Source organism: Rhinolophus ferrumequinum, chromosome 13, assembly GCF_004115265.2.
Source record: "Rhinolophus ferrumequinum isolate MPI-CBG mRhiFer1 chromosome 13, mRhiFer1_v1.p, whole genome shotgun sequence".
Taxonomy (NCBI): domain Eukaryota; kingdom Metazoa; phylum Chordata; class Mammalia; order Chiroptera; family Rhinolophidae; genus Rhinolophus; species Rhinolophus ferrumequinum.
Genome location: NC_046296.1, coordinates 26,931,868 through 26,947,268, shown reverse-complemented (window position 1 = coordinate 26,947,268; position 15,401 = coordinate 26,931,868). Strand labels below are relative to the sequence as shown.

At 38.6% G+C, this 15,401-nt stretch overlaps 2 protein-coding genes across 4 annotated transcripts in view; one reads left to right on the top strand and one right to left on the bottom strand.

Moving 5' to 3' along the window:
* Nucleotides 1-5,781: 5,781 nt before the first annotated feature.
* Nucleotides 5,782-12,579, bottom strand: TMEM17 (transmembrane protein 17). Of its 3 annotated transcripts, none has more exons than XM_033124994.1 (5): nt 12,362-12,501; nt 12,131-12,254; nt 9,037-9,140; nt 8,762-8,875; nt 5,782-7,836 (listed from the first exon to the last, which is right to left on the bottom strand). In XM_033124994.1, the coding sequence occupies exons 3-5, from the start codon at nt 9,130-9,132 to the stop codon at nt 7,558-7,560; spliced, it is 489 nt and encodes a 162-aa protein (XP_032980885.1). In that variant the 5' UTR covers nt 9,133-9,140; nt 12,131-12,254; nt 12,362-12,501; the 3' UTR covers nt 5,782-7,557. The 3 variants fall into 3 exon arrangements, with proteins under 3 accessions (XP_032980885.1, XP_032980886.1, XP_032980884.1); XM_033124995.1 differs by lacking the exon at nt 12,131-12,254 and adding an exon at nt 10,639-10,683 and having other exon boundaries at nt 12,362-12,484; XM_033124993.1 differs by lacking the exon at nt 12,131-12,254 and having other exon boundaries at nt 5,783-7,836; nt 12,362-12,579.
* Nucleotides 12,570-15,401, top strand: part of EHBP1 (EH domain binding protein 1) — a 422,624-nt gene continuing 419,792 nt past the window's right edge. Inside the window, exon 1 of the mRNA XM_033124978.1 lies at nt 12,570-12,611. The gene's annotated coding sequence lies outside the window, so the exon portion shown is untranslated. The remainder of the gene's footprint in view (nt 12,612-15,401) is intronic.

The window sequence follows — 15,401 nt, the reverse complement described above, 5'->3', positions numbered from 1 at the left end:
TATTGTATCCTTTATTTCTGACTGGTTCTTTTTCATGGCTTCCATCTCCATTTTTGTGAGATCATTGAACATTCTTATAACCAGTGTTTGGAACTCTGCATCTGGTAGATTGCTTGTCTTCACTTTGTTTAGTTCTTGTACTGTAGCTTTGTTCTGTTCTTTCATTTGGAACATGTTTCTTTGTCTCCCCATTTTGGCTGCCTCCCTGTGTTTGTTTCTATGTGTTAGGTAGGGCAGCTATGTCTTCTAGCCTTAATAGAATGACCTTATATAGTAGGTGTGCTGTGGGGTTCAGTGGCACAGTCTTTCTGGTCACCTGAGCCACACGCTCCAGGTGTGTCCTTGTGTGGGTTGTGTGTGCCCTCCTTTTGTAGTTGAGACTTGGTTGATAATTGTACATCAGTGTGAGGGACTGACTCTTAGACTCACTGGTTGTAAGGACTGGCCTTGACTACAGTGGAAGGGTTGTTGTGCAGGGGCTGATCCTATAGAGTAGGATCTGCCTCAGCAGGACTCTGGTGCCTGCCCAATCTGCCCCTTGGGTGTATCATACTTGGAGATGGCTAGGTGATGATCCAGCTTGTTTTGAAGCTGGCTTCTGGGGGACACCAGCCCCAGGACCACCTTGGAGGGATCTGCTGTAGATCTACTTCAGCCACAGCCTGTGCCCTACCCAGAGCCATCTAGCGGTAGCCAAAAAGAAATCCACAGATGTCTGCTGCCCGTGTTGTGCTCGTAAGTGCCTTTGAGAGGCCAAGTCATGAACCAAGGCCGGGTACCACTAGTGCTGGCTTAGGGCTGCCCAGCCAGAGGTATAGGACACACTCAAGTCAGGTGCTGTTTGTCTGGGTTCTGCAAACCTTTGAGAGATCCTAGGAAAGTACAGCTTGAGCCAAGGCAGGCAGTCTGCATGAGAAAGACACTGAAAGCAGCCTGGGTGTGCCTGAAAGTTGGGTGGGTCCAGGTCTCAAATCTCCAGGGCGTGGCAAACGAATCGCAGAGACTCAGAAATGGTGGCGACCTGTGTTTACACACTGGGAAGGGGGAGGGCTCAAGAAAGAAACAATGGCCTCCGCCGCTCCTCTGTCCAGGAGAAAGTTGCCTCTCCGGCCCCTGTCCGAAGCCAGACAACTCAATTCCCCACCATGTGTCCCTGCCGCCTTTCCAGCTGCTGCCCCAGTATTGGAGCTCAGAGCGAGTGATTCCGTTGGTGGGTAAGTCTGCACGCAGTCCCTTTAAGAAGAGTGCCTGTGACTGCAGCTGCACTGTCTCACTCAGTCACAACTCAGAAAAACGCTGTTTTTCACAACCAAAAATCATGGGGACTTCTCTCCCCAGCACTGGAACCTTGGGCTGGGGTGAGGCTGGTATCTCTTGCTCCTTTAGGGGGTTGGGTGCCCCCACAGCCAAAATAGCCTTCCCGATCTTTAATGGTCACACATGGGTGTGAAATCAGCCTATTCCGCGTCTCTGACCTTCTTACCAGTGTGAATGTGACTTCTTCTGCACGTCCTTAGTTGAAAGGCTTCAGTTCAGCTTGATTTTAGGTGATTCTCAATAATGGTTGTTTTGTAGATTAGTTGTAATTTTGATGTGGTTGTGGGAGAAGGTAAACACAACGTTTACCTACTGCGCCATCTGGTTATCTCTCAACTCTGGAGAATTTTAAATCAAATTTATTTCCCCCAAATTTTTAGTGTTTAAAATTTTTAAACTATAACTCCAATATTTTAGCTATTAATCTCACTTTTAAAAAACGGTTTATTTATTTTGACATTCAATATTATTTTATATTGTGTTACTATTTATATTGTATTATTTGTATTGTTTATATTGTATTATTTTATATTTTATATGCATACAGCATACTGGTTAGACATTTATATAATATAAAGAGTGATCCCCCTGACTACCCTACTACATACCTGGCACTATGCATAGTTATTACCATATTATTGACGATATTCTCTGTGCTTTATATCCCCATGACTATTTTGTAACTACTGATTTATACTTCTTAATCCCTTCACCTTTTTCACCCTATCCCCCAACCTCCTTCCCAGCTATCACCCCGATAAATCTAGTACCCATCTGATACCATACATGGTTATTACAATATTATTGATTATATCCTTATAATATTATTGACTATACCCTACATCCCCATGACTACTTTGTAACAATCAATTTGTATCTCTTAATCCCTTCCCATTTTTCACTCACCCCCACCCCCCACCCCCAATCTGGCAACTATCAAAATGTTCTCTGTATCTATGAGTTTGTTTTTTTTTGTTTATTTTATTTTTTAGATTCCACATGTAAGCAAAAATCTCATTGCATCTCTCTTTTTTTGTCTGATATTTTCTACTTAGCACAATACACTTTAGGTTCATTCATGCCGCTGCCGATGTCAAGAACCCAATCACTTCCATGACTGAGCAATATTCCATTGTATATATGTACTGCCTCCTCTTTATCTATTCATCCATTGATGGACACCCAGGCTGCCTCCACATCTTGCCCATTATAAACAATGCTTCAGTGAACATATGGATACATTTGTCTCCTTGAAGTAGCATTTTGGGTTTCTTCGGATCAATACCCTGAAGTGGGATTACTAGGTCCTTCTTTGTCTCTTGTTATAGCCTTTGTTTTAAGGTCTATTTTGTCTAGTACAAGTATTGCTACTTTAGATTTTTTTTTCCATTTTCTTGAAATATATTTTTCTATGCCTTTACTTTCAGTCTGTGTGTGTTTTTTGATCTCAAGCGAATCTCATGTAGGCAGCATATGTAAGGGTCTTGTTTTCTTATCCATTTAGACACCCTATCTTTTGATTGGAGCATTAATCCATTTAAATTTAAAATACTATTAATAGATAGTAGTTATTGCCATTGTATTCTTCATATTTTTGATTTTTTTTTTTTTTTTTTAAAGAAGTCCCTCTAATATTCTCTGTAATACTGGCTTGGTGGTGATGAATTCCTTTAGCTTTTTCTTGTCTGGGAAGCTCTTTATCTTTCCTTTAATTCTAAATGATAGCTTTGCTGGGTAGGGTAATCTTGGTTGTAGTTCCTTATATCTCATCACTTTGACTATTTCCTGCCAATCTCTCTGGGCTGCAAAGTTTCTGTTGAGAAATCAGATGACAGTCTTAGGGGAGCGCTCTTGTAGGTAACTTACTGCTTTTCTCTTGCTGCTTTTAAGATTTTCTCTTTGTCTTTAACCTTTGGCATTTTAATTATGATGTGTCTTGGTGGCCTCTTTGGGTTCTTCTTGATTGGGACTATCTGCACTTCCTGGGCTTGTATATCTCTTTCCTTCACCAGGTTAGGTAAGTTTTCTGTCATTATTTCTTCAAATAGGTTTTCAATTCCTTGTTCTTTTTCTTCTCCTTCTGGTACCCCTATGATACAAATGTTGGTAAGCTTAATGTTGACCCAGAGGCTCCTTAAACTATCCTCATTTTGGGAGATCTTTTCTTTTTGCTGTTCTGATGGGGTGTTTTCTGCTACGTTATCTTCAAAATTGATGATTTGATCCTCTACTTCACCTAATCTACTGTTGATTCCCTCTAATCTTCATTTTGGTTATTGTATTCTTTATTTCTGACTTGTTCTTTTTAATGTTTTCTATCTCCATTTTTATGTTTTCTATCTCTTTGTTGAAGATATCCCTGAGATCATTGAGCATCCTTATAACCAATATTTGGAATTCTGCATCTGGTAGATTGCTTGTCTCCATTTTGTTTAGTTCTTTTACTGGAGCTTTGTTCTGTTCTTTTATTTGGGACATGTTCCCCATTTTGGCTGCCTTCCTGTGTTTGTTTCTATATAGGGCTGCTACGCCTCCTAGTATTAGTAGAGTAGCCTTATTTAGTAGGTATCCTGTGGGACCCAGTGGTGCAGTCTCCTTGGTCACCAGAGCTGGGTGCTCCAGGTATGTCCCTTGTGGGGGCTGTGTGTGCCCTCCTGTTGTTGAGCCTTGGTTGCTCTTTGTACATCAGTGGGAGGGATTGATGCTCAGGCTGATTGGTGCTGAATACTGGCTGTGACCACAGTGGAGGAGCTGTAGTGCAAGGGCTCATCTTACAGAGCAGGGTTTGCTTTAGTGGGGCTCTGGTGCCTTCCCAGTCTGCCCTTTGGGTATTTTGTCCTTGGAGGTAGCCGGGTGATTCTTAGGCTTGTTCCATAGCGGGCCACCAAACGTGCCAGCCCTGGAGCCTCCTGGGAGGGGCCCAATCATAGGCCAAGTTTAGCAGCAGCCTGTGCCCTCCCCGGGACCATCTGGTATGAGCTGCAAAGCAATCTGCAGATGGTTGCTGCCTGCACTGGGCTTGGAGGTGCCTCGAAAAGCCAGTCTGCAAACCATGGCCAGCCATTGCTCGTGCCAGGCTTAGGGCTGCTCAGCTAGAGGTATGGGACATGCTGAAGCCAGCGGCTGCCTTTTGGGGTTTTGTGAACCTTTGAGAGATTTTATGAAAGTCTGCAGCATGAGCTAAGACAGGTTGTTTATGGGGAAAAGCCAGTGAAAGCGACTTGGGTGTGTCTGAAAGTTGGGTGGGCCATGGTCTCAGGGAATCACTAGGGCAGGGGTGCACAAAGGGTGACAGCCCATTTGATGGAAATTCAGGTGTGGTGTCTGCCAGGGTCTGCTCGAAGGGAGTGGGAGGGCTGAACAAAGATATAAAGGCTTTAACCAGCTCCTCCCTTTGGGAGAAAGCCACCCCTCCAGTTATCACGCTGAAGTTAGACAATTCAGTTCCTCCTCATATGTCCTTGGTGCCTTTTTCAAGCTGCTGCCCCAACACTGTAGCTCAGAGCAGGTGAGTCTCTCAGTGAGTAAGTCTGTGTGCATGTTCTTTAAGAGGAGTGCCTAGGACTGCAGCTGCCTTCTGGTTTACTCAGCCACAATGTCCGCTGGTTTTCACAGCCAGAAATTATGGGGAATTCTCTCTCCTGCCCTGCCTGGACTGGGGAGCCTGGCGTGGGTTTGAGATCCCTTGCTCCTCTGGGGGGGGGGGGTACCTCCACAGTCAAGTTATCCCTCCTGATTTTTAATGGTCACACATGGATGTGGAACCAGCCCATTCCACATCTCTGCCCCTCCTGCCAGTCTCAAGGCTTCTTCTCTACGTCCGTAGTTGTAGCACTTTGGTTCAGCTGGACTTCAGGTTATTCTCAATGATGGCTGTTCTGTAGTTTAGTTGTAATTGATGTCAGCCTGAGAGGGTGAGCACAGCATTTACCTCCTCTGCCATCTTGATCAGAAATCTCTACCAAGCTATTAATCTCTTAATTCTAAACTAAAGTTTAAATGTATCAGAGTCTCTGCTTTTTAAAATAAAACTCTGGAAACAATTGTTAAATAGAAAAGACTTTCTTGGTCATCCTCTTATTTTATCTGCTATGTAGATTTAGTGTTCTTATTTTGTATTTTCTTATATAATCACCCATCTATTCCTATCTGGAAACAAATGCAAAGAAATATAAATTTTAGAATACTTTCCACACAGAATTCTATTTTGAATTTCAAGTTATTGGAGCATACCTAGTGACTGCTTTTGTATGAGGGAAAGGTTAATTAGCCAATGCATTAGGGGAAAATTTTTGACTGAACTTTGTAATAATAAATAGCAGAAATAAAATTAGCATAAATAGTTTAGTCAGATGTAATTAAGAGTGGGAAGTGGAAACATTTTCAAAAACTAAGCAATATAAATAAGCAAAACATGGAAATCTTAAGATGAGCATGAATCACAGAGAATAAAATTGGAAGAAAACAAATTTTAATGTAGCTACAACTGTTTCTCAGTAAAATACATTACTTATAAAGCCACATTTCCCTGTAGAAAAGAAATATTACATTTGTCCCCCCTTACCTGCAGTTCTGCTTTCCAGTTTCAATAACCCATAGTCAATTACAGTCCTAAAATATTAAATGGAAAATTCCAGAAATAAGCAAGTAATGTTTTAAATTGTGCGAATGCTTAGTGTGATGAAGTCTTGAGCTGTCCCGCTCAGTGCTGCCTGGGACATGAATCATCCCTTTAACATCTCCAAACAGTAGATAGGTTACCCGCCCATTAGTTAGTTATCAGGTTGACAGTCAACAGTGCTTGTGCTCAAGTAACCCTTATTTTACTTAATAATGGCCTCAGAGAGCAAGAGTAGTGATGCTGACAATTCGGATATGCCAAAGAGAAGCTATAAAATGCTTCCCTTAAGTGAAAAATTGCATACAATATTTTGAGAGTCCACAGTTACAAACTTTTATTACAGTATATTGTTATACTTGTTCTATTCTATTATTATTGTTAATCTCTTCCTGTGCCTAATTTATATATTAAACTTTATCATAGTTATATATGTGTAAGAAAAAAGCATAGAATATATAGTATTGGGTATTATCCGAGGTTTCAGGCATCCACTGGTGGTCTTGGAACGTATAACCCAGATAAGGGGAAACTACTGTATATTCCTTAAGACAATCCAATAATCACTTAAAAATAAAATGTTAAGTACATCCAAGTAATTTTATTTCTAACAGAATTTCCTTAAACAAGTTTTTCCTATTAGCAAGGGACCATGCTCATTTAAGACCATGAGTATAGTCCCTTTGGCCACGTTAGCGCTTACCGTGTACTAATAGGCACCCATAGGCTTGGTTTTCAAATCAAGCCTCATGTGAATTTATTGGGTGAATTTATTTATAAGGCAGTTCTTCAGTGAATAATGATTTTAGTAGACGAGATCTCAAGGATTAATGTGCTTAGTACAGTGCCGACTACATAGAAGGCTCTCCAATATATATTTTTTCTCCTTCCTTCCATTGTAACTCTGTAATAAAAATAACAAACTCAACTCAAAAGAACTGTACAAGACAAGAATGATTTGTTGCAGCTACTTTAACATAAATATTTTATAATTTATAGGAAAGACATTTTGCACACCACCATCACCATAAATACTGAACATGGTTTTACAAAAGTTACAATTTTATGATAAAAAAATATTTCCTAAATACCATGATAATCCACCTGTTTTCTTCGCAACCTCAGTATAATAGCTAAGACTAGGGTTAAAATGTAACCATAGCAGACATGAACATTTGGTGTTTTTGTTTACAACTGTAGTCTAATACACCAGAATATTGACAAGAATTTCCATGTGCTTCAGATATACTGCCAGCATATGGATAGCCAACAAGTTTAAAAGAAATATATACATTTCTAGTTACAGGTGTTAACTAGCCATATTACAATAAAGCTGGTAAACTGTGGCCACCACCACAGAATTTTAACATCTGAGACAGTTGACAATAAACTAAAAATTAAGTTATTTGGCATCAGGTGAACAACGTCTAGGCTTTAGGGTGACTTACTGCTTTCGTGTACTGTATAGTCTTATCATTGCCCCCAAATTTGGAATTTCAGAGCTAGAGAGTATATAATTCCAAAACTTGTTTTGTCCTTTATCTCATGCTAGATCTCTGATTTTTCTTAACTTTTGCAGTCTTCTGGAATGATCTTTAAGATTTTCACTCAACAGCACTGGGTCAAATCTCTTCTATACAGGATCTCATTGTTCTCATGCCTCCTCTATTTGCAGAAAGACGGTCAAAGTCTTGGAGGTGGAAACGAGTTGCCAACTGATTTACCATTTTCCTCAAGGTAAGAAATGCTGAAACAACTTGGAAAGTAAGGAACATAGTGAAGATGATGTGTACCGCTTTTTCCAAGGGCAGATTTGTTAGGCCTTCATTAAAGAGCAAGAAAAGAATTAAAGGCAACTGCAATAGAAGGCTCAAAAGCCAAAAGCCAGCCAACTCAGGAACCTGCAGTGACACATATTAAGAGTAATCAGATAGGTGAAGTACACTCTTGTTTACATAGATCAGTACTAACATACTGTGAACCTACATTATGAGATCTGTAATTCAAAAGGAGTATAACATGGTCCTGTCCTCAGAGAATTTACAGTCTAGATTAGAAGAGAAAACTAATGTATATGACAATCCTAGACTACTACGCCTTAGTGAGTAATTAAATGCACCACTTAGTAGTACAGACTAAATGCTACAAGAAATAAGAGAGTGATTAGGGTAAGTGAAAGAAAGAAATCAGGATGGAGGCTTTTTAAAGTTGAGTAGAAGGAGGAAGAGGCAAGAAAGTAAGTAAGCAAAGATACGGGATAAGCATGATTGGGAACAACATGTCAGCCTGGAATGGATGCTTGGTTTAGGAAATAGCAATCAATATAGTAAGATAGACTGGATGGGGCCTAATTATAAAGGGCCTAGAAAACTTTAGAAATATTTACCCCTAAGCACTGGTAACTATAAATGCTTAGGCAGCATGATGATTCAGAAAACATGTGCCCTGCAAGGGAAAAGAATTCATGACTTCCCCCCATTTTCTTATTCAGGATCCAAATAGACATGTTTAATTGACCAAGTATTTTCAAGACTGGCGAGAAGAGGGAAAATTACCAATTCTTAAATGCTTACTATATTCAGGTACATTACATAAATTATTTCATTTAATCCCAACAAACCTCTGAAGTAAATATTTTCCCATTTTATATATGAAGAAACCAAGTCTCAACAGATTAAGCAAACAATCTATGGTGACCGAAATGGTCAAGTTGGAGCCAGGCTTTAACTACAGCCCTTTGCTCCTTCTACCACATCTCACTGCCTTTTCCTTACTGTGAAAACCTTACTGCATTTGTGTGTAGCATAGTGAGGAAGAAGAGCTTACCTTCTCCTGTAGGTTACCCATGTAGCCCAGATACAACCTGATAGCTTCAATTAAGGTTATTAGGATGATAACAGTGACCACAATGAATTTGTAGTAATCAGGCAAGACTGAATACTAAAAAAACAAAAATAAACATGTTTGTAAAATCTCACATATAGTAAAACTGATCTGAGATGGAAAAAAATGTTTAGAACTTTTACTTTTTTATTGACAATATAACAATGCCAGGGATGGGTAGAAGAGACCTCACCAGAAGTATTAAAACACAGACTTACCTTCACCTGAAGCATTATCATGCTGCTCACCCACCAAAGTGGGAAAAAGTAAGTGTTAAAATAAAGGGACATCTGCAGTGCCAAACTGGAAACCATTTCATTATCTACAGAAGAGAGAGAGAGAAAAGTAACAAATTTTTAATCCCGGTCTATGTCCTGTAATACCTTAGAAATTTGTAGTTCTTCAACGAAACTACAAATTTCAAGCTTATTTATAATCATTGCCAGTGAAAGGAAATATTCATCATCATGCTATTTAGTTTATATATTGAATACTTGGGGTACATTTCATGTTTTCCAATTACTTTATCACTTTGCTCTTACTGCTGACTTTTTTTGCACACTATAGATTAAATGTAGAATATTAATATGAATCCTCTTGAAACACAATATAATCATCATTATACCTTCTTTGTAGAGTTCTATGTAAAGGACCTATAAAATAAACACATAAAATACATAAAAACTACTTTCTCACATATAAACTAACCCTGTACAAAAACTAATCTCTCCGAAATATAATTAGACACACACCTCTTTAAATATACCACAATCCCACCCATTCATTAATATTCAGTTCAATACCACTTTTTCCCATAAATCCTTTCTTGCTCAGATCCCCTCTAGGTACTTCTTTCTCCTCTAGGTACTTATAACTCTAACCTGTATATAAGAAGTGCTAGCAAAGAACCACACTCCACTCACTCAAGACACAGTCCGGTATACTAAAGAGATCATGGGCTTTGGAGTCCAAGTAAACCTGGAACTCCCCAAACTTTCCTGTAACTCTGGATGCCATACTTGAGATAAGTTATTTAACCTCTTTGAGCCTCAATTTCTTCATCTATAAAATGGTAACATTAAAATGACCTCACAGGTTGCTTGTGAGGATTAGAGATAATATGAATTATTTCACCTTAACCATGCCTGGCACCTAAAAGGCTCTCAGTAATATTCGTCTACTTTCCTTTTCTTTCACTTATATACAGCCTCAGTGTAAGAAAAGACCACATTCTACCCAAATTTGAGACCCTCATAGACTCTAGCATCTTGCTTTACACATGGTAAATACCAAATACACATTAACAGAAAGAATGAACTAATGAAAACAGATTGTCATAAGGACATTATCAGTGTAAACCTTCATGATACATCAGTTGCATTTATTTAAGACTTATTATAGAATATGTTTTGGTTTTATGTAAGGTAGAAGGGTCCTAAAATAAGAACTTTATTTTTTAAATTGAATCGTATGCATACTAAATTTTAGTAAATTCTAACAATTTAGGGGCAGATACATATTTTGAAATCAATTGCTCTAAATGTAAGAATTTACAAAGGCTCTAAAATAAATTTTTAAAAAACAGATTTCTTCTTTTTCTCCACAACTTAGTATTTTATGTGTCATTTAATAATTTTAAAATATAAGAAATAATCATGGTCTCACAGCAATAAGGTTTCCTTTAGCTCCAAGAATATGTCTGATTATTATGATCTACTTTTAAATATTGTTATGATCTACTTTTGGTTGTAACTGTTTATTAAATTACCATTGATAAAAGAGTGAATTCTTAAAATCTGTTAAATCTGAAGGCAACTTACCATCCTAGGATTTTTTTTCATAACAACAGTACAATTCTTGGTCAGCTGTGGATATGGTAATGATAAACATAATTATAGTACAAATAATCAAACCCATTTCAGATCCACTAAGAAGAAAATGTAGAAAAATAATGATAAATTCTTTAAACTGATAATGTTAATACCTTTGGAGCAGAAACTGTAGTCAACTTTTGCAAGGAAGATTTTTTTCTTTTTAACTTTTGAACATGAGCATCTTAAGAGTTACGCTATGTGTATATTTCAGCAGATCAAATTTATAATCATGCAGTTGAAAATCAAGTTAATATGTAAATGAACCATGAAAGCATAAGAAATGAATTTACTAAATTTTGCAAAAGTACATGTTAAGTTCTGTAAATGGAATTTAAATTAAAACATTATGTAATATAATCAGGGGTAAGTAAACTACCAGCCAGCTGCCTGATTTTATATAGCAAGTGAGCTAAAAATGGTTTTTCACATTTTTAAATGGCTGGGGGAAGAATAAGCGAATAATGTTTTGTGACACTGAAAAATCATAAGAAATTCAAATTTCAGTGTCTTTATTTATAAATAAAGTTTTATTGGAAAACTGCCGTATTTTTTCAGTTACCATTATCTATACTGTAGCTGCCACAGAGACCTGTGGCCTGCAAAATGTTAAATATTTACTATTTGGCCCGTTACAGAAAATGTCTGCTGACCCATGGTACCTTGCATTATCAGATTTTAGAGCCTGTTGAGCCTTAGCTTTAGAATCAGAGATGTAAAAACCTACTTTTTCACATTACGTTTTTCTCTGTACATACTAAATCTGAAGAAGCCTCAATTTGGGGGACCTGCAAGTAATCAAGTTGAAAAAAATGCAGCTATGGGAATTAACTTTACTTTTCTCTGATCCTTTTGAAAATACCTAAACCAAGCAAAAGGGAATGATTTATATTTCCCGCAGAATTAAGTGATAAAAAACTGGATTTGGTTGACAATATGAGGTCTATCGTCATGATTTAAAAAGGGAAAACTGTTTTGGAGGAAATTGTGTTATCACTTGTCTCATGTTAAATGTATTTTGTTACCAGATTTAGGGAAAGAGTTTATAAAGGGGAACGAAAGAAGAAGGTGGGGAAGTGGGAAGAGTTTTGTTGAAGGCGATGCTAGTGTTGCCAGTGTCACTCTGGAGTGGACAGTGGTTTAAAATGACTCATTGAAAAAAAAAAACTTTCCATCTCTTCTGCCAGAAAACCGCCTTGTGGTGGAACGTACTTGTTCTGCTAGGAAAAGAGAAAAGGAAAAGATATTTTACCGGCGTGAGGAGTGGGAAAGGGTGATTCCCTCCGTCTAAGTCAGAAAACCAAGGGCTGACGTCGCAAAGGAAAAGCAACGCTGGCCTTCAAAGAGGGTGTGGGAACTGATGTGTGCTGTGAAGGCGGCTTTCATATTTTTATTTTTTGAGGAAGACCAGCTTCACCTCAGCTGCCCAGCTTGCAATTACCTGGCCAGGCCGCGGCACGATCAACCCCGGACTGGCCGGGTATCAGGGCTGAGATACGTCCCAGTCCCAGCCCCAGCTCTTGGCCCGGCCTCTCGAAGGTACTTCACCCACTGCGGAGAACCAGCTGAAGGCGAAACCGCCATTTTAGGTCTGGGCAAAATCTGGCCGCTCCAAAACCCGCGCCAGTTTCTCGGTGAGCCACACACACTGCTCTGGGCCTCAGCCACTCACCCGGACTTTCGTTGTACTCCGGCCCAGTCCGGTTGGAGTCGCTGAACACGGTCCGGCTGAAGTTTCCCAGCCGCAGACGGACCGAATCCGGCAGCTCCATGCCCGGGCTTCGGTACCGCTCACAGCTGGGTGTGCGGGCGCAGCCCAGTGCTGCGGTTCCCACAGCAACCGGGTGGTGCTGGAGCCCAGGGCGCAGGCGCAGCAGCACAGCGGGGTTGAGGTACCGGTCTCAGTCCCGCAAGCCGGGAAGGTAGGTGTTTGTGGAAAGCCAGTTCCTGCCAGGCACCTTAGCCAGGTGCGAAACGACAGATTCCTTAGTCCTGTTTTAAGCCCCAATGTCTAAAAACAAATAGAAATAATCATAAATGACCTGGGGTTGGATTGTGATACATGGACCCCTCATACCTTGTTGGTGGGGTGCAACCTTTCTGGAAGGAAATATAGAATGAATGAAGGGCTTAAAGAATGTTCATGACCCAATAGTTCCTATTCTAGTGATATATATGTATAATATTCCTAATATATAATATACTTAGAAGAGTGTGCATATACATTCACTATATATGTGTGTATATGTATATATACATACATTTGATTGAATACATTGCAACAGCTTAAAAAAATGCTTGCATCGAATATTTGATGATAAGGATTAACTTTAAGTAAAATTAAAAAAACAAGTAAAACTAAATAGAAATGAACCCAACTTAGCAAAATGTGTGCGTGTAAATATGTGGAGCGCTGAGAGGAGGAGGTAGCACAAGCACTGGCTTCAAAAAAAGACTAGAAGGAAATAATTCAAAATGTTGGTAGTTATTTCTGGATAGTGGGTTTTGGCTGATTTAAATTTTTAAAAACATTTCTGTGTTTTTCAGCTTTCTCTCAAATAAGATGTATTATTTTTTAAAAAGCCACTGAAATATAATATGCTTTTCAATCTGTGGTTGGAAATCTACGTATGAGAAGGGCCTACAAGTTATACACAGATTTTTGACTGGCGGGTCAGTATCACTAACCCTCATGTTGTTCAAGGGTCAGCTGTACAGAAAAGGGCACCAACTGAATTTACGCTTGTAACCAGCACCCAGCTCAAGAAACAACCTTACCAGCATACTGAGAAGCTCCCCTACTTCCTATTCCCTAAAAGTCACTAAACCTCCACTTCTAACTGACCTTTCCTGTTTTCTACAACATAGTATAGTTTTGCCTATTTTTATGATTTATATAAAAGTAATATTGTAAGTGCTATTTTTAAAAATCTGGCTTTTTAATAATCAAAATTGTTTTAATGAAACTCCGTCATATTGTTGAGTGTAGATTCTTTTTCCTTGCTGTGTATGACCATAACACAGTAAGTTTATTAATTCTGTTGATGAGCATACGTATTTTCTAGTTTGGACCTATTATGAATAGTGCTGCTTTTGGTGAAAATATGCCTCTCGGTGAACACTTGCATGCACTTGTGTTGGGTTTATTTCTAGAAGTGGAATTGCTGGCTTATGAGGTGTGACCCAGCTTTAATAAATGCTGCCCGCAGTTTTCTAAAGTCCTTGTACCAGTTTCTGTTGCCTCCAGCAATGTAAGCATTCCTGTTGCTCTAAATCTGTCACCAACATTTCCTATTTTCCTTCCTTTCCTTCTAGCCATTCTGATGGGTTTGTGATGAACAGTATTATTTTTACAATTAAAAGGAAAACCACAGGTATTTATATGAGTATAAATGTCAAGAGGAAGTTATGGGAGGGAACAGCTACATGGCTAGAATTTCAAAATAATTCAGCAAATGTTGATTTCATTCGTACTACTTTTTGGGACATTGTACTAGGCTAAATAGGGATATAGTCCCTCCCCATCAAGAACTTCAGCCCAGTGAGAGAGTGAGAGACATGGAAACAAATAAGTACAATACACATTAGGAAAGGAACACAGATGAGGAAGCAGTTAATTCTGGTTGGGGATGTTAGGGAAAAGCTGGCCGACTTTTGCTTTTTTTTAAGATGGATCTCAGGCCTCAACATCCTCAGAAAGGCTTCCAGGACTTTCCTGAAGTAGGGCTTAAGTGCCCTCCTCTCTGTTTCTCACAACATCTTCCTCTGTGTTACTTTGGTCCCAGCGCTAGTCACACTATGCTATTAATATAATTGTCTATTTGTGTCTGGTTTTTTTTGCTAGTTCTCAAGCTCTTTGAGTTCATAATGGGCTTTCATCTTTATATCCTGAACACTAGAGTACAGTTCCTGACCTAGAGTGGAAACTGGATGACTACTGAATGAATAAGGGGAATGAAAGGTCTAAAGATCACTCACATATCTTCTCATTTCTAGTTCAGAAACTTAGCCAGCCCTTATAAAAGTTTCACTCTATAGAATGGAGAATTTATATATTAAAACACAATGAATTATAACAATCAAAAAAAATTTTAATTTAGCAACAAAAATATCAGTTTTCATCTATTAAATTAACCAAGATTTTTATAAAGGGCAAAGTGAAGCAGGAAGCTTCATGCTCTGCTGATTGAATTACAATTTGAACAATTTCACGGAGGAAAGCAAATCAGCAATATTTATGAATTGCCTTAAAAATATTCCTGCCTTTAATGCAATAATCCTGATTTTAAGGCTCTATTTTGGGGAAATAATTATAAACACAAAGTTTTATACATCAGGATATTACTTCCAACATTATTGATATTAGTTAAAAAAGTAAAAGGTGGGGGAGCATTTGAAGTGCCTAACCAAAGAGGGGAGTTAAGCAGATCATGATGAAGTGCTGAGCTGTAGTGGAAAGGATGCCCTTGGAAGCAGAGAGAGCAGGGTTCAAATCCCCTAACATTCTCATTTTACCATCTAAGAGCTGTGTAATTAATTTCAGACATTTGTTTTGTAAAGTGAGAATAATGATAATTTACGTTATGGTTGATGTGAAGATTATATAATTAAACAGGGCTTTCTATAAGTGATAGCTATCATTGACATATCTATTTAAACAGTATGTACTACAGTGGAGTTAAAATCATGCCAGCATCTAATTTTTTGAATTC